This window comes from Musa acuminata, chromosome BXJ2-2 (assembly GCF_036884655.1).
Source record: "Musa acuminata AAA Group cultivar baxijiao chromosome BXJ2-2, Cavendish_Baxijiao_AAA, whole genome shotgun sequence".
In the NCBI taxonomy this organism is placed as follows: domain Eukaryota; kingdom Viridiplantae; phylum Streptophyta; class Magnoliopsida; order Zingiberales; family Musaceae; genus Musa; species Musa acuminata.
In genome coordinates, this window is record NC_088339.1 from 24,978,504 (window position 1) to 25,003,760 (window position 25,257).

Genomic DNA, 25,257 nt, shown 5'->3' on the forward strand with positions numbered 1-25,257 from the left:
TCCGACGGAACATATAAATCGAACCCCCACGTTCCGATGGACCCGCGGAAAGGACATCCGCTACGTCGCCGCGGTCGCTTCGATTGGATCCTTCCTCTCTGTTCTTCCCTCGGGTAATCGTCGATCCCCAGATCGCCGGGTGTTGTTCCTCTTGTTCTTTCCATTGATCGAGAGAAGAATGATGAATCGATTCGAAGTGATTCACCAAACCCTTTTTTTTTATCGCAACAACCGGAGTCCTCTTTTCCCTTTCTTGATCGTATTTTCCTTTTTCCCTTTTAGGTTCCATTTTAGTAGCATTTTTGGCTTTATGGTGGTTTTCGCTTGTTTGAATCTTTTGCTTGTTGTTGCATTGCAATCCATCTGCGAAGCTGAATTTAATGTGATCTTGGTTTAGATGGTAATCATATATCGATCGTTGTGGAGATTCGACCTTTCAGATTTTGAAGATGATTGAAGTCTGATTGGGTCTTTTACGTTGGAGAAGAATGGTGCTAGTTCTAGCAATCGGTGACCTCCACATCCCTCACCGGGCGCCGGATCTGCCCGCCAAATTTAAGCAAATGCTTGTGCCTGGGAAGATTCAACACATCTTGTGTGTTGGAAATCTGTGCATTGAGGTGCTTATTTTCCTCTTCCCTTTAAAGTAATATATGCTTTTTTAATGTACTTTTGTATATGATGTCCATCGAAATGCCAATGGTTTGCATTTTTGTAATGTTAGGTAGCAGATTTTAGTAGGTGATTGATTTTTTCCAATTTCAATGGTTGAATATGTTGAGCAATATGTTTACATCACAACTGTAGGTTTCTTAGAATCTCACACATGAAAATTAATATTCTTGAGATTGACAACTTTCATCTTGTAGGATGTGCATGATTACTTGAAAAGCCTTTGTCCTGACCTGCATTTTGCTCGAGGTGAATATGATGAGGATGCTCGTTATCCAGAAAGAAAGACTCACGATTGGTCAATTCAAGCTTGGGCTTTGCCATGGCCATCAGGTTTTCTTTTTTTATTTGCTCTGGGACATTGACCATGTATCTTTCAGTATCCTACATTGGAATTCAAATCACACATATTTTATGCATTGAATAAATTGTCTGCATTGTTTTTTAGAAGGAATTACTACATAGATAGATATTACATATGGCTGAAGTATTATCTATTAAATCACCATAAACTGAATTCGCTAGAACATTGTAGAATAAAATGACAAATACGTTATGAAATTATGAGTTCCTTACCTGTTGATTAGATTTTTTCTTTTCTTCTGGCACTATTTATGGTCCTTATATTCGTTATACTCTTTTGTTGATATAATTAACATAAATCACTTTATGTTGCTTTGATTTTGAATTTTTTTTAACTTGATCTTATCGATACACTACTGGACACCTTATATCACTTGCATGATTCATTTCAATAGATCAATAGATATTGTCTGAATTTGTATAAAGAGGTTGTCGATTGTTTTTCTCATTGCAGTGGCAATTCTGTATCTTGAAGATTTTGATATGTTGTTCCTTTTTTCGTATTAGGTTAAGCATCTAACCATGGCACTTGGTTAAGCTACTAATCTGGATGATCTTGGCATCTTGCAATATTCGATATATGCAAGTCTTCTTAGCATCTTGAAATTGTCTAGGACTAGTATACATGTGATCTTGGATTGGCATCATTACTGCCATGGACTCAATAATTTTCTCTTGTAAACCATGATATTCAAAAATGTCAAAATGTTTCTTCAGGTAATTTATTTTGATGTCAAGATCACCCAGACGATATTCTTTCAATTCTCAGTTCTCATTGTTGCTTTTTAACATTATCAAGTGGTTATTGGGTATCCATGTTTCATGTTTTCGATATCTATAGCTTATTCTTGATTTATGAGTATCATAGTCCCATGGGTGGAATTAAATTTATCAATGCTTTTTCATAAAACTCAACCTTGATTCGGTTGACTGGTCATTCCCTGGGAGGTTTCCAACTTTGTTTTCTGCAGATGCAAACCCTTGCTATGATCCTGAATTTAGCAGAGAACAAATTTAAGTGTGGACTATGGGCTGGCATCATTATTGCCCAAGAATTCATTAAATTTCTCGTGCAAGTTATGGTATTTAAAGACTTCTCTGTAGGTTCCTTTAAGTAGCTGTTTTCATACACAGCTGAAGTTGATGTTAAATCAAGTCACTTGCAAACTTCTTTCAATTTCCGGTCATATTCATTTGTTAGATAGATATTTTTATCAGTCATCCATCTGTCACATTTATCATGTTGATTATACAGATCATCCCGTAGAGTGACTTGGATTCGTTAGCCATGTTTCAGAGACAACTGGATGTAGATATCCTTGTGACCGGACACACTAGCCAGTTCAAGGCTTACAAGCACGAGGGTGGTGTTGTGATAAACCCTGGCTCGGCAACTGGAGCTCATAGCAGCATAACCTATGATGCGAACCCCAGATTTGTACTGCTGGACATTGATGACCTTCGTGTTTGGGTCTACATTTATGAGCTTATCGATGGCCAGGTGAAGGTCGACAAGATTGCAACTACTCTGCCTGCTCACTGATCCTCTGTAAATTGACAACCTCCGTACTCTGATTTTGTTGCTTGATTGAGCTGAACCTTAAATCTGCATCTGGACGACATCTAATTGTTTTGAGAATTCTCCTTTCCTTGTCAAGCCTAATCTGTCTGCATCACACGTTTAATCGTCAGGATGCTAAATGTTGGTTCTTGGAGCCACCTCAGATCTCTCCTGCTGTGTATTCGAGGTAACATGTTTCTGATGGTTTTCCACTCACTCTGAACATTTTGCATCTATCTGATGCTATCCCATTTGTATGATATAGCTGCCTTCCTGTTCTGCATTCTTAATGTAAAGGTATCAGCCTCAAATCTTACTTCTTTTGATTAGGGTAGGTTAGCATTCTGTGAAACATGAACAGGCTAGGATCAGTCGATCAGCTGCACAGGGCGATTGAGGGGACAGGGAAACCCGCTCAGATTCATTGTGTGTCCCACGACAGAAAGCTGCCACGTGTCTTGTTTGCCCAAATGTAGGCCACAACTCTTGTCCCTTCCGTGCGAGGATCAGCTATTCTGATTCGAACAGGGAACAAGGAAATCGGGTCATTTGGGCCAAACCAAATGAACCGCACCTGACTTGTGCACCGCGTGAGGATCGGTTGTGTCGGTCGACACGGGAGACGGGAAAGATGATACGGTCCACCTCATCCATCACTCCTCGTCTCCTATATATTTGTACTGGCCCGTTCTTTCCCGGGCGAACCCATCTCAAATTCCCAGAGGGAAGAGAGAAGGGATCAGAGACGGCGAAAGGGGATCTGGATGAGGTGGCGAACACTGGCGTTCTCGGAGCCGGACGGGTCTCCGATCTGATCTCCCCCAACAAGAAGGTCGGATCTCGGATCACTGTTCTTTAGTTCACTTGGATTTTGAGCAGAATTGCTTTGGTTCGTTCTTTGTGGGATTCGATTCTGATGAGTTTTACCTCGTCCTGGTCGTTTTGTTCTTCTACGAGTTCGTCAAACGATTTCCATCTCATCTGGTTCCAGTGTATCATCTTCCAAATTTTCGTCTTCTATTTTTTCTTTTCCCCTCTCGATCTTACTCCCGATCTCCCCTTTTTTCAATTATAGGAATCAATTATTTTCATTTTTATTTGAAAACGTAATTCTATTTTTCAATCATGTTATCAACTTCGTTTTTTAAATATTCGAATGGCGCTATTCGTCTCTCCCCCTTCAAACTTAAAAGACGGTAATCAGGTCATTTCAAATCTTAGAAGCGGCATATCATCTTATGAAATCCATTTCAAAAGCGTATTATGGTCAATTTCATTTTGAGAGGTAAGCTGAACCGATGGAGCCGCATCGGGTGGGCGGCGATCGGACGGTCAGCATCGACGCATCAGGATCATGGAATGAGCTGTCGTCGATCCGACGGCGGAGGCTCTCCTCCCCCTCGCCGAGCGCCTTCCTCACCCCCGCCTTCGACGCCTGCGCCACCGCCACCCTCAGCTCCTCCGGCATCGGCGGCGGCGCCGACAGCTCCCTCGACCTCGACCCCTCCCTGCTCCGCTACACCCGCTTCCGGCCTCATCTCTCCCCTTCCGACTCATCCGATCTCAGGTCGACGTCGACGAGGCGGCGCCTCCTCCAACTCCGATCCTCCCTGAGCTCGTTTCCGTCTTCCTCGGCGGAGGGGGGCTGCTGCTTCGTCTCGCCGCTCTCCCCCATCGACAACCTCCCGGTGCACATGACGCCGCTCACGATGCAGGTGGGGGAGGACGTGGTGGTGATGGACGGGGTGCTGGTTAGCGACGCCGAGACTACCAGCCGGCGGAGTCTACACAGGACGGAGGCCTGCCGCGCCTGGGACGAGAACGGGATCTGCCGCTACGGTTCCAAATGCCAGGTAAGCTTCTAATACTGCCAGGTCCCTGCGGATATCAAAATGTCCGAGAACAGATGGAACTCGGAATAGTAGCAAAGATGGTAGTCTTTCAGTCGGAGTGGGAGAGTATAAATGATTCGGTCGAAATCCAAACACCATTAGTGACAGTTGTTGAAGTAGTCGAGATGTAAGGAACTCCCTCTATCTGTCTTTATGATCTGTAAGGATTCAGAACGGCAATGAACAGAGACAGTTAGTTCTGTGCGTCTCTTTCTTTTGATGTATTTAATCTTATTCTTTTCCTAAAAATTATCTTTTTATTTGGTTGATCTAATTTGTTGGCTTCGAACTCGACAGTTTGCTCATGGGAAGGAGGAGCTGCGCGGTGGTCGCCGCTCTGTGAAACAAGCATCTGAGGTAAACAATAATCATCGTCTTTTCTTGATAGCAAGTAAAACATATATGGTTTAGCTCGGAGTTATCATGCGAAGTACGAGCACAAAGTATAAGAGGATTATGATTAATGGTGCCTCGACTTGTATATTTGCATTCATTTTCTTCAGGTAAAGAGTGAGTTTTATTTAACAGATTTAAAGAGGATGAATGCATATGAAGTGCATGTGAAGGTAAAAGATTCAGAGATAAAAGATAAATAAAATGTTTTCTTGAGTCAGAAATAGTAGCAAGTGGAAGTCAGGGAAGAAAAAAATAAGGGAATATTAATTTTTTTCTTTTTATTTTATTAATATTAATAAAAGATTCAGACAAGGAGAAAATCCTTGTCTTTCCTCTTCATTCACTGTTATTAAACATCCTGTCGCGTTTCAGGTACCAGCTATGCGTTCCGGCCGAAGCCGAACCCAGTTCGGCTCTATTCTTCCATCTGCAGCATCGAGTTATGCTGTGTTCGGCTCTCTTCTTCCATCTGCAGCATCGAGTTATGCTGTCTATGATGCTGCTGCTGGAGTAACCACGAGAAATGTTGCTCCACCTGCTGCCATTAACAATCACTTGACAGCGGACGCAGACTACCAGCGGCTGATCATTCCGGCCCCGAACCAAGCATCTCCTGCTGCATCAGCCGGAGCTATGGCCGCTCCCTCGACTGCAGAGGCTGACTGCAAGCTGCAAACAACTCCTCTTTCTTCTCCACAATCAACAGAGCCGTCGTTTCAATGGCCCATGACAGAAGCGGAGGATGATCAGATATCTCGGATCCTGTATGGCCCCAGCCAGCGCCGGAGGCTCCCAGTCTTCACTCAGTTCTGCCCAGAGTGAGTTCCACTGCTACCACCATCTCCTTACTGCTGCTATTCCTCTTTACAAATCCTTCATGGGCCCTCTTATTCTTGCATACTATTGGTACATTTCACCACTCGACACTAAAGGTAGCTTTACATCAAGGTCTAATACAAACACAAAATTTTCAGCTGAGTTTGACAAAATTTCTCTAGACGATGCCAAACCAAGTTGACTATGGCAGAGCCATTCCATGCATTTGTACATTCTTTGATCTTGTTTTGGTCTGGTCACTGCTATTGATGAGTTTGGAGCATCCATCACCTCACCTCCAAAAATATAGCATGAGCACATAGATATGGCCATCGAACTAAAAACCCTAAATCGATGGCCATGGAACTCTTCAATGCATGAGGAAATGTCTCCATCTCATTCTCAGCCAAGTATTAGAAATAAGTTGAGATCAACAAATTCGTTTAATGTACATGTAGCAAAACTTGCCAACTATCATCTAAAACAGAAACATCCAAAGTTGCATGCATGTCCCTGTGCTGACTCAATAGTCCAATTTTTTACTGCTCTCACAAGTATGTACAACAGTATTAAGTAGAAAACTGCAATCAGCATATATGTCCACAAAACTGTCACAGAGCCTTGCACCCAGTGCTGTGGCAGATTGACTAAAATTAGACATGATCTGCAGAAGAATTGTGCAACACAAACTGTACATGATAAAAAAAAGATTTAAAACAGTTCAAACTGTGACCACAACAAATACAAGGGAATTACCAATCTCTTGCAGTAGAAAAATCCTATCTCCCGCTATATAGAACAGCTTTAAAGCGTCGCGTACGTGAAATGTTTTGTTTGCAGCAGTACTCTGAGACAAGGAAATGTATATGATGGTTCAAACTCTTAGTCTTTCAAAGGTCTTGCTTCTAACCCACCTTGTCGACGAGTGACTAAGCTGTACGGCATGTATGTCCCAAGCATCCTGTCCCAAACTGAGAAGAATGGCTGCGAGTAGTTGTATTTAGATCCTTGTAGCTGATGGTGGATGTCGTGATAGGCTGTGTTGTTCTGAAAGAACATGTGGAAGATATTACCGGGCAACCAAAGGCCACAGTGATCATCTATAGTCTTGATTACAGCAAAGCAGAAAAAGAACACAGCAGTACGTGGTGTCATCCCTGTGATCAGGAATGACATGGCGCCACCAAAGGTGTCAAGGAGGAGACCCTCCAATGGGTGGTTGTAGAGTGCTCCAACTGCATAAGGAACAACCAGGCGGTGATGCTGGGAGTGAATATGACGGTACAGGAACTTGTTGTGGTGCATGTATCGGTGCACAAAATACTGCCATGTATCCATTACTAACATTGCCATGAAGACCTGCAAGATTTGAACTGGAATAGATGGTTGAACAGGCACCCCCAACAAGCTTGCCTGGGCAGTCACCTGCAACAAAGACGTGTGGAGTCTTACATCAATCACAGAAGTATCACCAATCAAATAAATTCTTTTTTCATCAAATTCAGCATCCTCATACAAACAATTAATGCTAACTGTAAATCAATACAATGCAGAATACTTAACCAAGCCTAGGAACTTTCATAAATTAAGCACAAAAAAAAGTCATATGTATGTTTTAGGACCTTTGCCTCGAGCAATGTAACCAACTCTTAGAAATTGCAGATGCAATTGAGTCACCACATATGTTTTCAGACTCGAGAGTCAAGGAGATGAAGGATTGATTAAGGTGCATCACTGGTATAATTGTCGTAAACATAAATCTGGTGTCAGGACACCTCATACAATATATATTCCATGGTAAGGTCTTCATGGTAACTCTTTTTCCCTATGGTTCAACATATGGTGTGATGTTTCCATTATGCATCATCGGAATGAAATTTCCATTCACATGTGGAATGTCCTCAATTAATTTGAAGACAAAAACTAGCGGTCATGAACGTGGCGTACGACTCCTGCCAAAGTAGGGTCTCCTTACCTCTCTGTATTGTATACATAAAGATACTGTTTGCGTGACTCGAATATTGCCAATGTTATAGAAGAACATCCTTACCATCGTACAAAGTCCCCCCCAGAACATCTACTAATCATCGAACTTTCAAATCGTCTCCCACAAAGGCACCTTTGTACACACGCTTCAGTATAAGCATAGTAAATGGCCCTTACATTTTTCTAGTACATACTGGAAATCCACTTCTTCAGTATAAGCATAGTAAACGCATTCATAACAAATGAGGTTTTTAAACGATCTAATATTTGAGCTAAGAGATGTCATCCCCACCGTAATATTTTTGAAGCAATATTTCTAAGATTACTGCCACATCAAACAAAAGCAACAGCTTCAGGGAGGCATATCATCGTCCAGGGAACAACTTCACAATTAGATCAAGCAAAATCTTACCATCACAAGCTCGACTCACTTTCTTCTAGGAAATAGTTGAGTTGCATTATAACCAAAATCACCTCAAGCATGTTATCAAAGAACAATCATAAGAAGTATTTTCTATTGCATACGCGAAAACAAACAAAAGTGAATCAAACATACGCACCTAATTATCTTTAAAAGTCAAACCTACCCAACAAAAAGAGTTGGTTGTTTTGCAGGCATATTGTTCGACACAAGTCTTAAGAAAGGGCATATGAATTCTCACCAAGAAGAGCACTTGTGCGACGGTTGCTTGGACGAGCTGTTGCAACAGTACGCCCTTCACCACAGTCGACAGCGTCACCAGGTTCTTCTGCTCCTCTTCTTTCTCGGTGTGCAATCGGTAGCGGTCCAACCGCGGCAGGAGCTGGTAGAAGCCGGCGTAGAGCCAGTAAACGACGATAGGGGCGAACGTGCCCATCACGTCGTCGCTCACATACCCTTCCCAAAACACCATCTTCTCAAGAATCACAAGTCCAATTAGGGTTCCGCTTCGATCATAGGATCCCAGGAAAAGGTAACTCGAGCACTAAGGGGAAGAACTCGGGTTGAGCTTGGCCTGCGACCCAGAACCAATTCGGGGAAACGTAGGATTTTCTAGGGTTTCTGGCACCGAATTCGGGGAAACGTCGGATCTCCTAGGGTTTCTGCGGATTAAAAGAGAACCGGTTAAGGCATAACGACCGCCACGAGAAAAACAATCGAGATTTCTTGTCAGAGCCCGAGCACCATGGGGAAGAACTCGAGGTTGCACTTCGCCTGCGACCTAAGAAGATTAAAGAGACGATCCGAGGATCGGAATTATAGGTTGGATGTTTTAAGAGTTTCGCGGATGAAAGCACCAGTTTGATCGGTAGAACTCCGGAAGAAGAAAAAAGATATTTTTTTCGGTGATGCGATCGACGAGAGAGAGAGAGAGAGAGAGAGAGAGAGAGAGAGAGAGAGAGAGAGAGAGGAAGGAGGAAACGGAGTGGGGATCTGATTCGATTCTTACGAGATTTTTGTTGGCGGGGGATTCTTGTTGTTCTTCTGGTAAGCGCGACGGAAGCCGCCCCTCCCCTTCCGTCTCCCCCCGTTCCGTCGAAGCGCGACGACGGCGGCGTCGACGGGCGAATGACTTCTCCTACCATTACTTTTTCGCATCGTGGGGCCCGCGTCGTTCGGCCAACTGTCGCAGGGCTTTTAAAGAGATTCTTCGACGGTAAAATTATTTTATATTATCATTATTATATATAGCATGATAACGTGTGGATCCGTGGCGCAATGGTAGCGCGTCTGACTCCAGATCAGAAGGTTGCGTGTTCGATTCACGTCGGGTTCAAAACTCTGATCCATATTTATTTTTATTGTAGAAGACTTATTTTTATTGTAGAAGACGAGAGAGAAAGAAAGGCTTTATTGGTCTCACGCAAACAGTAGAATGCTTCCATTTGGATGTGTCTTACATTAAATTATCTATTCTTTATTGCACCATGTTTTCCTTGGACTGTTTGAGATATGCGCGTGTGCATAGAAAGTACATGAATAAGAAAAAAAAATAAAAAAATGAATGATGTGATTTCAATCCATGATTTCATTAATTTTATTAAAAAAAAACTATTTTCACATCCTTACCTTTTCTCATTTCTTATTCTTTTTATAAGAAAATATTTTGATAATAAAATAACCCTTATTATTGTCAAATTATTGTGGATTATTGTTTGTTATTATAGAATAATATTGTTGGTATCTTTCTCGGTGCAACGTAAAGATCCGTATGTGATAATAAAATAACCCTTATTATCGTCAATTTATTGTGGATTATTGTTTGTTATTATAGAAAAATATTGTTGGTATCTTTCTCGGTACAACGTAAACATGATCCATATGTAACGACTCGTTTATATGATTTTTCCATACTCGTTCCTTACACTAAGGTCAAAAGGAACTTAGTACCAAAGTCTATCACCTTTAATTTGGAGTTAAAAGTATGTTTTAATCTTGATCTTAGGATAAATAATATCCCATAAAGATTTCATAAGGGAGGTAGCTCGTAACCGACTCGAACTGTCCCTAGATCTCTAGAAATATTTCTATAAATATTTTACTAAGAGAATCGTTAATAATCGATCCAAATTACCTCTTGACTTTTGAGAATATCCCTATGAATATTCTGTATAGAAGACGGTTCGTAACGGACTTGAACTATCCTATAGATTTTTAAGAATATTCCTATGAATATTTTATTGGGAAGGTAACTCTATAACTGACTTGAGTTATCTTTTGAAGTCCTATTCACATGGGCAGGTTATTTGGGTCTTTATCTTCCTATTAGTGATCGTATATTCTCTATCATTTATTATAATTTTAAATTTTATATATATATTTAAATTATTAATATAGTTTTATATTTATTTAAGGAGATAAAAGGACACTAATCAACAAATCATATGGGTTATTAAAAATCATCAATAACAACAAATTAACATACACAAACCGATAAAAAAAAGATTAATATTTTCTTTTGATTTGAGTTTAAGATGCAAAATTAAGATCAATCGCATGTATTCATTCAATTTAATGCAAAAGATAATTCTCCTGATAATTTAATAATCATAACAATCGAATTATAGAGTTTAACTCAACGGTTAAATAATAAAAATCCAGGTTTTGTATTATGAATATGCAATTTAATGGGACAAATATACGTGAAATCAATTGGGTGGAAGGGAGATGCGATGTAGATTTAGCAACGACGCGAAATAACTGTCACAGGGCAGTGAACCGGTGTGCGATGAGCCGGGCGGCGATGGACCGACCAACGCCCATAACTGCCGTCACTAGAAAGATCATAACAAAAGGTCCGGTTCTACTGATTGAGAGCCAAAACGGCCCCCATCTCTCTCCTCTTATTTCTCTCTTCCTCTCCATTCTCTCTCTCTCCCTATATAATCCTCCTCCTTTCTTCCACGTTTCCTCCGCCACCACCTCCCCCCCAACATCACTTGTCTTCTTCCTCTCATTCTCTGGGAGGTATGCATGCACGTGTGATCTCAAACACAGCCTTTCCAATCTCTTCTTTTGAATTTTACAGGATCTGCAGTTCTAAATTTTATTATTATTATTATTGTATTTGTCTTCCAATTCTACAATAAAATTCTTTGTTACGTGGATCATTAGACGTATTTGTCTTCCATTTCATGAGCAAATTTCGAGTTTTTTTTTATTCTCAAATGCTATTGATCGACAATTCTGTGACAATGATCGGTGTATCGCAGGATGCAGTTGCAATTTTCTATGTTAATGTCGATGGAAGTGATGTAAATTTCGATGGGACTGAGATGTTCTTGTTTCAGATACTCCAATTTTACGAGCCCGAGAAGGTCATGGGGAACAGAGGTCAAGCCTCTGCTTGCCCGCCGCGAGCCCTCGTCGCACAGGGCTCGCTGCACACCATCACCTTCGACGACGTCCAACAACACCTGTCTGAGTTGGGGAAGCCGCTGAATTCCATGAACTTGGATGAACTGTTGAATTCGGTCATGGCAGTGGAGCAGCAGATCCAAGCTCCGTCTTCTTCTTCCTCTTCCTCTTCGTCGTCCTCGTCGTCGTCATCGTGCACCACCAACGCTTCCTCGGTCCCTCCGGGAAACTACGACCTGAATTGCCCGCTCAGCCACAAGACCGTCGACGAGGTGTGGCGCGAGATCATGCGGCACGAAGAGCAAGGCAACGCGGAGGGCGCCGAGACGTTCGGGGAGACGACGCTGGAGGATTTCCTGGTCCGGGCCGGCGCCATCAACGTCGGCGCTCCCAACTGCGGTGGTGGGATCGACGGGGACTCCCCGCCTCTGCTGCCGATGGACCCGGTGGTGCAGCAGCAGCAGCAGCAGGAGGAGTGGCTCCGGTACCAGTTGACCACCGCTCAACACCAGCAGCAGAGCCAACCCATGTCGCTCTTGGAGACAGGCCTGCCGTTGTTCGCCAACGCGGTCATAAATGCAGGGCTGTGCGACCACCAGCTCGTCGTCAAGCCTGCCTCATCGGACTCCAAAATGACCAGCGAGCGGCAGAGAAGCGACGAGAAGACGATCGATAAGATCACGGAGAGGAGGCAGAAGAGGATGATAAAGAATCGAGAGTCGGCAGCTCGATCGCGTGCACGAAAGCAGGTGTCTATATATCCACACATTACATAGATTTGGTTGCATCGTCTCTTATGCATTGGATCGCAGGCTTATATAAAGCAATTGGAAGAGGAGGTGATGCAATTGACCAACACCAACAAGCGGCTCAAGAAACAGAAGGTATGAACGGAATTAAGAAGAAGGTTCTCTTTTAGAACACAGAAGCACGATCTGAGTTGGATAGCAAATCTGACCAACCGCACAAACTTCCTTCCATGGACTGATTGTACATATCTTAATTTCCAAAGCTTTTATGCTTCGAAAAAAAAATCCTCCTAAGATATAGAATTCCTTCGATCAATGCATCCACAATTCATTTCTCTGCAGGCGCCAAACTCCTAATTCATTGCAGCACTCTTCCAAGAACATCTTTGATCTTTTTTTTTTTGGTTATTTGCTTCAGAAGAAGAAGAATGGTAGTCTAATTATCATATGCTACATCGAAACACCCAAATCTTATTACTGAATACCTTCCCGTGAGATGTATCTCACTGTTAGGCACAAAGGCATTCACCATGAACCAATTTAAGTGTTCTGTTGATTGGAACACCACCCAAGCTCGTTAGCTGTAATGTGGATCAGAACACAGAATTCAACTAAAACCTACGCATGGAAAATGATAATAAGGTGAATTTAAATGTTTTCTTAAATGAATGAATCATTGGGAGTAGCAATAATGATGTTCGTTCTAAGACAAAGAAGAGGTTTTCATCAACTAAGCGGGGTAAATTCTTCAGGTTTCCACATCTGTAATTTGCTGATCTTGCGATTGCTGGATGTGACTAATTTGTTTCAGAGACTGCACAGAAGTAGAATTTTGCATCATGATCATGCATTTTTCTTTGTGACAATGGATTCCTCAAAATGGAGATATGAGCTAATGGTTCATCATGCTGCCTCTTTCAGGAAGAAGAGATGGCGTTGCGGGTCACTCCGCCATCAGAGCCGAGATACCAATTACGGCGTACGAGCTCTGCAAAATTTTGAGCTCCAACGTGCTCCAGTTTTGACAAGATTCTTACTTCTTTGAACACCATGATATATTTAGTTAATCCAACACAAACATTTGGCTTCTTATATCGATCTTTCATCTTTGAGGTTTCAAATAAGAGAAACTGAAGAGGGAAAAGAAATGTCTTTTTTGTTCAAACCAGTCTTTATATACCTACCTATGTGCATTTTTTTTCTTCTTTTTATGCATTGTTTTCACTAATAAAGATGCTTTTCATTCATTGTATCGAATCAATAACATAAAAATGAAATTTTTGTTCTTGTTTTTTTCCCTTCATTCACTTAATCTTTGGATTTTAGTTCCTTTTTTTTTTCTTGTCTTAATCCTGAGGGATAGATAGAGATGGCCAGACTCCATGTTCCTTGTCCATCGCTGACTGATCTCCTTTGTTTCCCCTCCTATCGATTTGTTCTTAGCAATCGCCACATTGCTGCTTGCCTAGCCATCAAAAGACACAACTCCGTACTGATCCATCGTTCATTATCGTCAAGCGAAATTAATGAACAGGGGACGGCTCTTGCTTGATGGATGTGCGTTCCAAATCATTCTCGGCCACCAACAGTGGAGGTTCAAGGCAGCCAACCAGGTGAGAGTGAGGACCCCGGTTCCTTTTTTACTGTTAAATCTCCAACACAGGAGCTTCTTTTACTATCTCTTTCAGGAATAATGGATTTTGAGTTGGATTCCTTTGACTCTTTTGGTGGGGAATCTGAGGAATGGAGGTCGATCCCGGTGGCTTCAGAAGGTGGACTTTTAGAAGTGGTGGGGGACGAACCATTGATGGCCTCCTGTTTGCAGTGCCTTCAGGATTTCTTACTTCACTGGATGCAAAGTTTTATTTCATCACCATGAAGGCCATGAATCAGAGTTTCGACAAGGTTCATTTATTGCAACCAAACCATTGCTTGAAGATAGCTTACACCTCACCCACTCAAGCTGCTGTCTTCCTCGTTGCCACAGCCACAAGCTTCAACAGCTTCGCTCACGGTGAGGAAGATCCATTCTTCTCCTATTATGTCCACCAGCCCGGCCAACTTCATCTTGTGAATCACTCGCCAGCCGGGATTCGCTATAGCTAGCTGTAACATCAAATGAAATTTCCAAGCAAGGAGTTTAGATTGACCGATCGATTTCCAGAAAAGAAGGAATGGCTTTGTGTCCTTATCATGTCTGGCTCACCTGAACACCATTGGAGGTCAGCTTCTTGTGTATTTCTTCGACCGCAGGAATACCTGATGTGTCGATGTGCGTGACATCTGCAACCCACAATGGTCGGATTTAGATGGTCGTGTGAAGAAGAATGCGGAGAGTGAGATTTGGCGCTGTCTTTAAGCTAATCAATGAACTTACTTGACATGTCCAGGACCACGAATCTGGTCATCGTTGCATCGCATCCTCCTGTTATCCTCGCGAAGATCCTGCAGCAACATGGTTTCCGTTGTCGGGTGAGTTCAAGGCCAGGAGGGAAGCGACGGCCAACACTCCATGAACTGCTTCGCCTTACCTTTCTTTTACGGAGTTGGCATTCATGAAATGAAGGAAGGGTGAATCGATGCGAAGTATCAGTAAATTTGGTGTCTCAACAGCTGATGGGTACTGTCTCATGCTGCAGAATATGTCTGTTCCTTGAATCCTTCCAAGCATCTCTGTTTTCGGCACAAGTGCACTAATAATTATCTTTGCAAAGGAGATGATTACCTGGAAACAACAGAGTCATCAAATGTTCAGGTAGTGTGTCATCAGAAAGTAGCGATTGTAGTCGAAATCGAAGTCGGAATTTTGCCTGCATGTCTACTGAGGCAAAAACTAGAACAAGATTCATCTGCTGTGAACAAAGAACCAGAGAGAGATTTGCGTTCGATCAGCTCACCGCAGTCAGCAGACCAATCTCCACTGATCCGAATAAAACACCAAGGAAAGCTCCGAGGCAAGCTAGGAAATCCATCTTATCAACCCTCCAGATCCTGCAAGCTTCTTTTATGTCGATGAGGCCCGGGAGGGCAGAGAGGATGATGGAAGCCAGTATGGTGACTGGTGTGTAGTACAATAGCTTCATCAGCAGCTGCAAGGATGCGAATACAGTGATGGCCATGACCATGTTCGACACCGTGGTTTCACAGCCTGCGCTCACATTTACTGCGGTCCTGGAGAATGATCCTGCAACGTTTGAGGAAGAACTTGCAGTACTTACTATTACTCTGTAAGTGCAGAATAATCTAAGCAATCTGTTTACCTGTCGCAACGTAGCAGGAAGACAAGGATCCAGCAATGTTCATGAATCCCATTGCCACCATTTCCTTGTTGCCATCCAGCTGATAGCCTCTTACTGCAGCAAATGATCTGCCTACAGCAACAGCCTCCTGCAATCTCATTTCAAGTTAAACGTGGCCATGGTGTTCAGCTGAATGATCCTTCTGAGTTCATATTTAGAGGCAGACCGTGAGGGCGATGATGGCACAAATGAGGCCAATCTTTGCTGTCTCTCCAATGAATGGACCAGTTAGCTGTATCTGTTTGACCGAGCTCGGATTCAATCCTTCCTTAACTTGCCGTATGATCTTAACGCCATGCTTATCCGCTCTTGTCAGGTATACCAGAAGAGTTGATAGAATGACAGAGAGCAGAGGAATGATGGCAGCCAACCAGAAGAGTTTCCTTTTCCTCAAACCCTAATGACATGACACTAGTGTCTTCAGCTGATCTTTCTATCGAAATATAAGGAGGAGTAAAACTCTGCATTACTTACTATGGATCTCACGATAAGGATGAGCACGAGGAAGGAGCACCCGATGAGAAAGTTATCAGGGTTCCACTGTCACCAGCGAGACACGAAAACATATCGAGTTCGATGAGAATTCATTGCAGGATTAGAGATACTTGCATCAAAGCATGCTATGCTTACTGGTTGATGAACTGCAAACCAAACAGCCTTGATGACAGAAACAACATCAGTGTTGTTGGTGAAGTGATTGATCCCAAGGAGTCCTTTTAGTTGCTGAAGACCTATCACGATTGCAGCTCCTCCGGTGAATCCCACAATTGTGGCGTGTGAAAGAAAGTCGACGACGAAACCCAATCTGAAGAGTGATAAATCAGTTGAACAACACAGGTTTTCTACTTTACGTTAAGAATTGATTTATAGTAATTATCTAGATTGTTATGATGTTCTAGATAGTTATAGACATCTAGAAATTATAGGATAGTTCTCATGAGTAAAATGATGGAATATGATCGTTACCGCTACGTCTTATAAATAGAATATCTTGTAAGTGTTCTTGTATTATCTTTTATTTAAATACTACAATGGTTTTTTTGATCGAAAATATTTTTTTTAATTACATCATAGTATTTTATTTTTATCGTTTTTAGACGGTGACGAGCAAACATATATGAATAGAGAGAGATAAGAGATAAGATTAACTGATCAAGAGGGAGATAAGATTAGCCTAGTGATATTGCTGCAGAGAGAGAGAGAGAGAGAGAGAGAGAGAAGATTTACCTGATACTAAATTGACAAGAAACCACTGACCTGAAAAATCCAAACGAGGCTTGGAAGATGCCAGCGAAAAAGGTAGCAGTGAGGACCAGCGATCTGTACGTCTCAGGATGGGTGTAAGGATCCACTAGTTTCTGAGTCATGGACGACAGCAGAAGAGAGACGACGGCGACCGGTCCTATTGCTATATCTCGTGAAGTCCCCATCACAGCATAGATTAAAGGTGGCACAAAACTTGAATCTGTATTACAAGGAATAAGAATGGTGATCAAGCGTATGCTATGTGAGCTAGAGATGGCAACTTACAAAGGCCGAACTGGGGATCGAGTTTGGCTAGATTAGCATATCCGATGCTCTGCGAAAGACGAAATGGCTTTCAGAAAACGGTAGCAGAAGTCGAAGAACGAGAAGCAGCTACGTGCACACAATTCACTATGTGAACCACCTGAGGGATGCCGAGGCTCGCGAGAGTCAGGCCAGCCATCAAGTCTCGCCTGAACGACTTGCGATCGTAGTGCCTTCCCCAGCGAAGGATGGGAAAGAGGCCACGGAGCACCGAAACGAAGCATTTGGTCAAGGAAGATGGCCTGTTGACCTCAGCGAGAACTGCCCTCCTTACGCGCCCCGAGAGTTCTTGCCATGGAGGAGGCGGCTCCGGCGCATTCAGCACCAGCAGCGACGTCTCAGACCGAGCTGATACCTTGGAACCATGATCCGGCACAGATGCAGAGTTACCTGAAGAGGACCCCGTGGTTCCTGGGTTGAAGTGTTTGGGGAAACTCCGAGAGCTTCCTGCTCGCTGAAACATGGCAGAGATGTGAGGCTACGGAGGAGGAGGAGGAGGCGTGAGCTTGTGAGGAGTGATAAGTGAGATAGATATAGAGGAAAAGGATGGTCCCCTGGGAATTGGTGGACTGCGACGCTGCGATGTGATGGATTCTCTGGCGTCATATGAGCACAGGAGAAGATTCACTCCACAATCATTAGCATTCAGTAAAGTTCTCTTCTTTCATCCGAAGAAAAAGGCAAAAGGAACTCGATAGAGGTGGAGGAGTTATAGCACAAGCGATCAGCTCAGCTCAGAATCATCGAGTCTCGAGCTTGCAGAATTCTACTTCGCTTGATACATAGCAGAGAAGGATAAGGTAGAGATGGATGGACATCTCCTTCTCGGCAACTGTAGCGGCCATTAGAGCAGAGCCCTACATAACTGTTGCTTGAGGTTGTCCGTCTCGTGCACTTGTGCTTCTTCGGTAACACTCACTAAGACATGCACAAAACAATCCAATCCAGATTTCATTTTTGCCGTGTGTTTTGGAGATGTTGGATGAACTCTTGCATGCTTATTGACTATTTCTTGATCATGCCAATTAAGGTTTTGAATCGCTAGTGTCTGTCAGGGAATCAGAGTCGTATTTGATCCACAATAAAGGACAGTTTTCTCAGGGCGGGAACAGAAGAAATGGATAGATAGGGGGGACAGTTCTCTGTGTTCTTTGTTCGCTTGTTCTTGGCTGATCTCCATGGCCACATTCCCTGTGTTCGGATGCATGAAAGAGGGAAAGAGATTGAAATCACTGCTCGCGTGTGTGTGTGTATATATATATATACACACATACATATATATACATACACATACTTATATATTCATATACATACATATACATATATATACATATATATATATATATATATATATATATATATATCTCTTTGGTCACTTCAGTGTTGGTAAAAAAAAAAAAAAAGAAAAAAAATCTCATATTTCCTAAACCATCCATTTTCCTTAGTGAAGTACGATATTCACATGCATTGATCAGTAATTGCCTCACCTTTTAGTATTAAAAAGAAAATCAATCATAATTACTGAGGAATTCGAATCCTAATATCATATTCGAAATGAAGTTTTCTCTTAATTATCTTTTCTTCCTTCCTAATTAAAAATTAATGAATTTCCACGCACCCTTTTCATCAATAAATCAATCAAATGGATCTTAGCAGTGAAAGCATGGAAAGATTAAGCGATTGACATTGATTCACTTACAAAATTGTGGAAGAAATTATAGAAACGTATGATACGAAAACAGCATATCAATCAATACTGCCAGCATTCTTGACATGCATGTTTTTTCTGTCCAAAAGTCATAACAGCTAATAATAAGTGCATTCCAATTTGGAATCCTTTGCACCAATCCAACCAGTCAAGATTTCCAGATCCAAACAATCCTTTTATACATACCTCACGCTGGATGACAGACTTTACAAGCTCCTATATCCCTTGTCCTCATCTCCTCCTCCTCCTCTCTGTCTCTCTATAGACACACATATATATATAAACCCTAATCTCTTACATGCTGTATTGACAGCGCCTGGGAGCCACCGCTCATCTTTGTCCTGCGGTCTGCAATGGCTAGGGTGGCGTTGGTCGCTGGCTTGATGGCCGTCTATGCCTTGTCGGTCTCCGCCGCGGTTGCTGCTCCGCCACCCGCCGACTGCTCCAACGTCGTCACTAGTCTGTTGGATTGCTTGCCCTACGTGACCAATGGCAGCGACACCGCCAGCCCCAGCAAGGCGTGCTGTGCCGGTGTTGCCACTGTCGTTACCCAGAGTCCGGTGTGCATCTGCCAGTCGCTGGACGAGGCTTCCAATCTCGGCATCGCCCTCAATATTACGCGTGTTGTTGGCCTCCCCGTCGCTTGCTCCGTGCGGGCGCCCAAAGTTCATTGCGATGGTATGTTCGTCTGATGCTCTCATGGAAATCATATCTGTGCTTGATCTTAAATTCTTCCTTATTGTTTGAAGAAGACCTGATGGTGTGCCATGCAATCTTGCTTCCTTTTGCATGTGTTAATTGTTATTCTGATCATTTGGCTTCATTGAAATCGCAGCTGCAAGTCCTCCGGGTGGTTCTCCACGTAAGTTATCTTCCCATTCTCATGTAGAGAACAATGATCGATTGCTCTACGAACATGAATTCTAACGAGTTCTCATTGCACTCGACAACGTGATTCTAATCTTCGTTGATCAGGTGCTGCACCCACACATCCATCGCCAGGTCCATCACCATCACCATCAGGACCACTGCCATCTCCAGGTTTGTCACCGCATCCGGCGCCAACTACACCGCCCTCGCCACCTTCACCGCCGCTCCCAACGCCAGAACCTCCTGCGTCTCCAGCAACTCCACCGCCAAGCACGTCAGTTGAACTTTCTCCGGCTCCGGCCGCCGATGGAGCGCCGGAGGAAGCCCCGTCATCTGATGCGCCAACGCTCACATCTCTTCCCTTCGTCCTTGCTTGCTGTCTTCTCTGGCTTTATCTGCTGGTTTAGACTAGTATGACGTCTGGGTCTCAAGTCTCTGATTCCAAGTTCTTTCTCGAGCTTGTTTGTTGTTAGATTTCTAGTTGTTGTTAGTTTTAGATCATCAAGCATTTCATGAGTTTTTGTTTGTGTAATAACGGGTGAGAGGATCTCTCATCTCCTACAAAATAAATATATCTTTGTTATTTCTTATTATTTGGGTTCAATAACAATATTTTGATTTCAATGAGGACATTAAATTGATCCGATAGTTAAGAGGAACCTTAACTCGTCCGAGTCCTGCACTCGCTTTCACGAAAACTCCGATCCCACGACTCGGACGATCTCCGTATGACGACGGTATGCTTACCCCATGTCGCCCTGGCCGTGGCCCGCCATCTCATATACCCTATATTAGTCGGATCCCGTGACGGTCTCTAAACTTACCTCACCGCTTTTGGGCCCGACACGTCGTCAATTTTTGAAACTTCCTCATTCTCAACACTGCAAAAGCCACCTCCTTTTCTTATCGCGAGTGACCGCCACCCTTCCCTCGAACACCTTTGCCTCTGCTTCGTAGGGTCCCCTCGCTGGTTCTCGTTTCTTTGCTCTGCTCTCCACCACTGCGGCGATGGCCAAGCCTCCTGATCTCCGCGGCCGCTGCCATGTTGGTGGTGGCGTGCGTCCTCGCGGCGCTGGCCCTTGCCGAGCGCGACGTCGCCGGCGTCAAGCGGGGGTTCGTCGCCCAGGGCCGCGTCTTCCGCGACACCTGTTGTGCCGGGTTCGAGACGTCGACGTCAACCTACATCAGAGGTGAGGGTTGTTGGAATTAAACTTGTTCAAGTGTCATAAAAAGGTTCATTGCATCAAGTGGGAGAATCATTACAACAAGAAGAGAATTAAAAGTCTATAGAAGGATAAGCCAAATTGGTTATTGGTTCTTGAAAGGGTTTCTTGAAAGAGAATGATTCATCTTGAATACAATTAATATAATGTATCTTTGGAGACTATATAAACCCCATATGTTGGGTCATGAGTGTAATAGAGTTTCTGAAATTTGTAAAGAGTTTTTCTTGAGAGAAATATAGAAGATTGAAGCTTGTCGTACTCTTCCTCTATTTGATAACTCCATCCCCTCTTCCTATCAAGTTCAACATTTGGTATCAGAGCATAGGTTAAGCTATGACTTCTTCCTTGAGTGTCATCCAACTCCAGATCCCCAGATTGACAAAAGAAAATTATGACATATGGTGCATCAAATGAAGGTTCTTCTAGGCTCCCAAGATGTATGAGAGTTTGTAGAAGATGGATTTGCTGAACCAAGTCCAGCAGAAGAAGGAGCAATGAATGCAGAATGAAGAAAACAACTCAAAGAAAGAAGGAAGAAGGAGAAAAAGACTTTGTTCACAATCTACCAAGGGCTTGATGATACAATGTTCGAGATCATCGCTCCAGCAAATACTTCAAAGGAGACTTGGGAAATGCTTCAAAAAGCATTCGGTGGTGTTGATAAGGTAAAGAAACTTCGTCTACAAGTTTTACGAGCCGAGTTTGAGAAATTACAACAAGGTACTTCTGAAACTATTTCTGATTACTTCTCAAAAATCATTTCTATTGTTCATCAAATGAGACGAAATGGTGAACAAGTAAATGATCAGAGAGTAATAGAAAAAATATTGAGATCTCTAGATCCGAAATTTGATTTTATTGCTGTTGCGATTGAAGAATCTAAAGATTTGGAAAAAATGTCTTTAGAAGAACTTATGGGTTCCCTTCAAGTTCATGAACAAAGGATTACAAAAAGAGGAGAAGAGAAAACTATGGAGCAAGCACTACAAACTAAGTTTGCTCTTGAAAATAAAAGAGAATCAAATTCTCAAAGAGGACGAGGAGGCAGAAATCAGACCAATCAAGAATCTCCAAACAGTGAAGATGTTGGAGAAAATTATAGCCAAAGAGGCCGAGGTTATGGTCAAAGACGTGACCGAGGCCGTGGACGTGGCAGAAACTCTAAAAGGTCTGAAATACAATGCTATGTTTGCAAAAGGTATGGACATTACTCTTATGAATGTTATTATAATCCTAACAATCAAGGTGATAAGGCAAATTTTGTTGAGGAAGAAAAGAAGAAAAATCAAGTTTTGCTAATGAGTTATGAAAATTTGAAAAATGATCGGTCTATGACATGGTATCTAGATACAGGAGCCTCAAATCACATGTGTGGCATCAAAGAGCTATTTTCAGAAATGGATACAAGTTATTCCGGGAATATTACATTTGGTGATTTGTCTCAAAGACCAGTAAGAGGCAAAGGTAAAATTCTCCTTGAACTTAATAATGGCAAGGAATTATGCATTTCAGATGTTTATTATGTTCCTGATATGAAAAATAATATTCTAAGCTTGGGACATTTACTTGAAAAAGGTTATGATATTGAGATGAAAGATATGGCTCTCTCAATTCGTGACAAGAATAAAACATTGATATCACATGTGAAAATGGCAAGGAATAGAATGTTTCCTCTACATTTGAGTATTTTTGATCAATCAAATTGTTTTAAAGCTGATATTGAGGATATTTCTACACTTTGGCATCTTAGATATGCTCATTTAAATTTTGAGGCTTTGAAACTTCTAGAAAAGTATAATATGGTGACAGGAATGCCAAAAATTGATCACCCAGCAAAACTATGTGAAGTATGTGTCATGAGTAAACAAGAAATAAAGCCTTTCAAAGTGAGAAGAACAAAAAGAGCATGACATCGACTCGATCTGGTGCACTCGGATGTTTGTGGCCCTATCAATCCAGTAACACTTGGAGGAAGCAGGTATTTTCTTACATTTATTGATGATCATAGTGGCAAAACTTGGATTTACATGTTAAAAGAAAAGAAATAAGTTTTAAGCAAATTCAAAGAATTTAAGGATTTGATTGAAAGACAAAGTTGTTGTAAGATTAAATGTTTAAGAACAGATAGAGGTGGTGAATATATATCAAATGAATTTGAAAGTTTTTGTAGAAATAATGGAATTCTACATCAATTCACCATGCCATACACACCTCAACAAAATGGTGTCTCAGAATGAAAAAATAGGACTATCCTTAATATGGTCCGATGCATGTTAAAGGAAAGAAAAATTCCGAAAGAATTTTGGGGTGATGTTGTTGCTTGTGCAGTTTATTTGCTTAACAGGTTTCCGACAAAGCGAATTGGTAATGTTACACCAGAAAAAGCATGGAGCTTACAAAAACCAAGAGTTGATCACTTAAGGATTTTTGGAAGTGTTGCATTTGCTAAGATATCAGAAGAAAAGAGAACAAAATTGGAGGATAAAAGTCAGAAATGCATTTTGCTAGGTTATCCAGAAAATTCCAGTGGTTACAAACTCTACAATCCTATTACAAATAAAGTTGTGATGTCAAGAGATGTTGAGTTTAATGAACAACATATTTGGAACTGGAAAAGTGATGAGCAGCATAAGAAAGCTGTAGTTTCAGAAGAAGATGATATAATACAAGCAAGCACCGAAGTTGCTTTGCCAGAATCATCACCTAGATCAGCTAGGTCACATGATTCAAGAAGTCCAATTATAAGAAGGACAAGACCGATTCAGGACCTATATGAAGTAATTCGAAGGATTGATACTAACAATGATGAACTTTCATTATTTTGTCTTTTTGCAGGATATGATCCATTAACCTTCGAAGAAGCTTATAGAGATGAAAAATAGCGACAAGCTATGAATGAAGAGATTCATGCAATTAACAAAAATAATACATGGGAGTTTACTACACTTCCAGAAGACCACCAAGCTATCGGTGTTAAGTGGATCTTCAAAACAAAAAGAAATGCAAAAGGAGATGTGGAGAAATACAAGGCCAGATTGGTTGCGAAGGGATATAAACAACAATATGGGATTGATTATGAAGAAGTATTTGCGCTAGTTGCTCGATTGGAGACAGTAAGATTACTTATCTCTCTAGCAGCTCAAATGAAATGGAAGATTTTACAAATGGATGTCAAATCAGCATTTCTTAATGGAGTTCTTGAAGAAGAGGTATATATTCAACAACTTCGAAGGAAACTTGACATGCTGGATGGAACAAGTTTAAGAGGGGAGAATGTTGGAATTAAACTTGTTCAAGTGTCATAAAAAGGTTCATTGCATCAAGTGGGAGAATCATTACAACAAGAAGAAGAATTAAAAGTCTATAGAAGGATAAGTCACATTGGTTATTGGTTCTTGAAAGGGTTTCTTGAAAGAGAATGATTCATCTTGAATACAATTAATATAATGTATCTTTGGAGACTATATAAACCCCATATGTTGGGTCATGAGTGTAATAGAGTTTCTGAAATTTGTAAAGAGTTTTTCTTGAGAGAAATATAGAAGATTGAAGCTTGTCGTACTCTTCCTCTATTTGATAACTCCATCCCCTCTTCCTATCAAGTTCAACAAGGGTTTCGCCTTTTGTTGGATTTTAGGCCGTCAATCTATATTACTTCGTGATCGGCATGCCAACTGTAGATGTGATATGGGAAGGAATTGTGGGGAAGGCCTCAAAATAGGTTCTTGCTCGACGATGAGGGGTGTGGAATTCCGTAAGAATCATACTAGGAAGTTCAATTCTTGATGTCAGCCAGGGAATTGCGTTCCTTAGCGATAGATCTTTCAGAAACTTCACGGTGAAAGAAGAAGTAAGATTGAATGCATTCTTTTGAATTCGGTAGGAGATTGTGGAATTAGTTGAGCGGCAGATCTAGAAAAGAAGGTGCTTTTTTTCATAGATGTCATGCATGCAAAGATTTGCAATGCCATACAAGTAAAAATAGACTGAAGTTGACTGGTAGAAGGATTGGTATATGAGTGAACAAATATCTTATTTTTTTTCATGATATATCATCTTTTACTTATTTGTTTGAGACAATGTTGTTTCGACACATTCTTTTTTCTAATATCTGAGGCGATAGACCATACATGTTCATATATGTATATAAATATGTTATAGCCTGTGATTTTGTTATTTAGCCAATGTTTTATATGGTAAACTTGGCGCTTGATTTGGAAAAGGGTAAGGGACCAAGCTCAAGTTAGAAAGCACAAATACATATATAGTCTAAAGATAGATAATATTTTGTCAACAGCTAAGCCACAAAAAT

The 25,257-nt window shown here is 41.8% G+C and overlaps 5 protein-coding genes and 1 non-coding gene across 17 annotated transcripts; 4 read left to right on the top strand and 2 right to left on the bottom strand.

The window, feature by feature from the left end:
* The first annotated feature begins 30 nt into the window (after positions 1-30).
* LOC135582275 (uncharacterized) lies at positions 31-6,140 on the top strand. Of its 6 annotated transcripts, none has more exons than XM_065095747.1 (6): positions 31-113; positions 398-620; positions 870-1,005; positions 2,291-4,449; positions 4,786-4,845; positions 5,257-6,140. In XM_065095747.1, the coding sequence occupies exons 4-6, from the start codon at positions 3,895-3,897 to the stop codon at positions 5,704-5,706; spliced, it is 1,065 nt and encodes a 354-aa protein (XP_064951819.1). In that variant the 5' UTR covers positions 31-113; positions 398-620; positions 870-1,005; positions 2,291-3,894; the 3' UTR covers positions 5,707-6,140. The 6 variants fall into 6 exon arrangements, with proteins under 6 accessions (XP_064951819.1, XP_064951824.1, XP_064951822.1 ...); XM_065095752.1 differs by having other exon boundaries at positions 2,322-4,449; XM_065095750.1 differs by having other exon boundaries at positions 2,333-4,449.
* A 129-nt stretch (positions 6,141-6,269) lies between these two features.
* On the bottom strand, positions 6,270-9,274 carry LOC103976103 (very-long-chain aldehyde decarbonylase GL1-9). Of its 6 annotated transcripts, XM_018822535.2 has the most exons (4): positions 9,117-9,263; positions 8,852-8,888; positions 8,349-8,769; positions 6,270-7,125 (listed from the first exon to the last, which is right to left on the bottom strand). In XM_018822535.2, the coding sequence occupies exons 3-4, from the start codon at positions 8,577-8,579 to the stop codon at positions 6,583-6,585; spliced, it is 774 nt and encodes a 257-aa protein (XP_018678080.1). In that variant the 5' UTR covers positions 8,580-8,769; positions 8,852-8,888; positions 9,117-9,263; the 3' UTR covers positions 6,270-6,582. The 6 variants fall into 6 exon arrangements, with proteins under 6 accessions (XP_018678080.1, XP_009389566.1, XP_064951827.1 ...); XM_009391291.3 differs by lacking the exon at positions 8,852-8,888 and having other exon boundaries at positions 9,117-9,274; XM_065095755.1 differs by having other exon boundaries at positions 8,349-8,888.
* A 97-nt stretch (positions 9,275-9,371) lies between these two features.
* Positions 9,372-9,443, top strand: TRNAW-CCA (transfer RNA tryptophan (anticodon CCA)). Its single transcript has one exon. It is a non-coding gene; the product is annotated as a tRNA-Trp (tRNA).
* Positions 9,444-11,406: 1,963 nt separating this feature from the next.
* LOC135605538 (ABSCISIC ACID-INSENSITIVE 5-like protein 5) lies at positions 11,407-12,476 on the top strand. The gene has a single exon (XM_065095757.1). The coding sequence runs from the start codon at positions 11,443-11,445 to the stop codon at positions 12,298-12,300; it is 858 nt and encodes a 285-aa protein (XP_064951829.1). The 5' UTR covers positions 11,407-11,442; the 3' UTR covers positions 12,301-12,476.
* A 1,077-nt stretch (positions 12,477-13,553) lies between these two features.
* LOC135582283 (low affinity sulfate transporter 3-like) lies at positions 13,554-17,656 on the bottom strand. 2 transcript variants are annotated; one of them, XM_065095758.1, is made up of 13 exons: positions 17,242-17,656; positions 17,103-17,151; positions 16,830-17,037; positions 16,203-16,377; positions 16,047-16,112; positions 15,739-15,969; positions 15,534-15,660; positions 15,171-15,457; positions 14,805-14,998; positions 14,651-14,718; positions 14,480-14,556; positions 14,228-14,379; positions 13,554-14,121 (listed from the first exon to the last, which is right to left on the bottom strand). In XM_065095758.1, exons 1-13 carry the CDS (start codon positions 17,602-17,604, stop codon positions 13,920-13,922), a joined length of 2,199 nt encoding a protein of 732 aa, XP_064951830.1. In that variant the 5' UTR covers positions 17,605-17,656; the 3' UTR covers positions 13,554-13,919. The 2 variants fall into 2 exon arrangements, with proteins under 2 accessions (XP_064951830.1, XP_064951832.1); XM_065095760.1 differs by having other exon boundaries at positions 14,006-14,121; positions 14,223-14,379; positions 17,242-17,655.
* Positions 17,657-19,179: 1,523 nt separating this feature from the next.
* LOC103976397 (non-specific lipid transfer protein GPI-anchored 4-like) lies at positions 19,180-20,309 on the top strand. The gene is made up of 3 exons (XM_018822236.2): positions 19,180-19,527; positions 19,685-19,711; positions 19,825-20,309. The coding sequence occupies exons 1-3, from the start codon at positions 19,203-19,205 to the stop codon at positions 20,124-20,126; spliced, it is 654 nt and encodes a 217-aa protein (XP_018677781.2). The 5' UTR covers positions 19,180-19,202; the 3' UTR covers positions 20,127-20,309.
* Positions 20,310-25,257: the final 4,948 nt, after the last annotated feature.

What these genes read in the sequence shown, in the direction of transcription:
- LOC135582275 (XM_065095747.1), top strand. Translation starts at nt 3,895, where the DNA reads ATGGAGCCGCATCGGGTGGGCGGCGATCGGACGGTCAGCATCGACGCA. An exon ending in GCTACGGTTCCAAATGCCAG is followed by an intron (nt 4,450 to 4,785) that starts GTAAGCTTCTAA and finishes CGAACTCGACAG; the next exon opens with TTTGCTCATGGGAAGGAGGA. An exon ending in CTGTGAAACAAGCATCTGAG is followed by an intron (nt 4,846 to 5,256) that starts GTAAACAATAAT and finishes GTCGCGTTTCAG; the next exon opens with GTACCAGCTATGCGTTCCGG.
- LOC103976103 (XM_009391291.3), bottom strand. Translation starts at nt 8,579, where the DNA reads ATGGTGTTTTGGGAAGGGTATGTGAGCGACGACGTGATGGGCACGTTC. An exon ending in TCGCACAAGTGCTCTTCTTG is followed by an intron (nt 7,126 to 8,348) that starts GTGAGAATTCAT and finishes TCTTTGTTGCAG; the next exon opens with GTGACTGCCCAGGCAAGCTT.
- LOC135605538 (XM_065095757.1), top strand. Translation starts at nt 11,443, where the DNA reads ATGTTCTTGTTTCAGATACTCCAATTTTACGAGCCCGAGAAGGTCATG.
- LOC135582283 (XM_065095758.1), bottom strand. Translation starts at nt 17,604, where the DNA reads ATGTTTCAGCGAGCAGGAAGCTCTCGGAGTTTCCCCAAACACTTCAAC. An exon ending in AGATTGGTCTGCTGACTGCG is followed by an intron (nt 14,999 to 15,170) that starts GTGAGCTGATCG and finishes TGTTGTTTCCAG; the next exon opens with GTAATCATCTCCTTTGCAAA. An exon ending in GAAGACAGCAGCTTGAGTGG is followed by an intron (nt 14,122 to 14,227) that starts GTGAGGTGTAAG and finishes CTTTGCATCCAG; the next exon opens with TGAAGTAAGAAATCCTGAAG.
- LOC103976397 (XM_018822236.2), top strand. Translation starts at nt 19,203, where the DNA reads ATGGCTAGGGTGGCGTTGGTCGCTGGCTTGATGGCCGTCTATGCCTTG. An exon ending in GCCCAAAGTTCATTGCGATG is followed by an intron (nt 19,528 to 19,684) that starts GTATGTTCGTCT and finishes TTGAAATCGCAG; the next exon opens with CTGCAAGTCCTCCGGGTGGT. An exon ending in TCCTCCGGGTGGTTCTCCAC is followed by an intron (nt 19,712 to 19,824) that starts GTAAGTTATCTT and finishes TTCGTTGATCAG; the next exon opens with GTGCTGCACCCACACATCCA.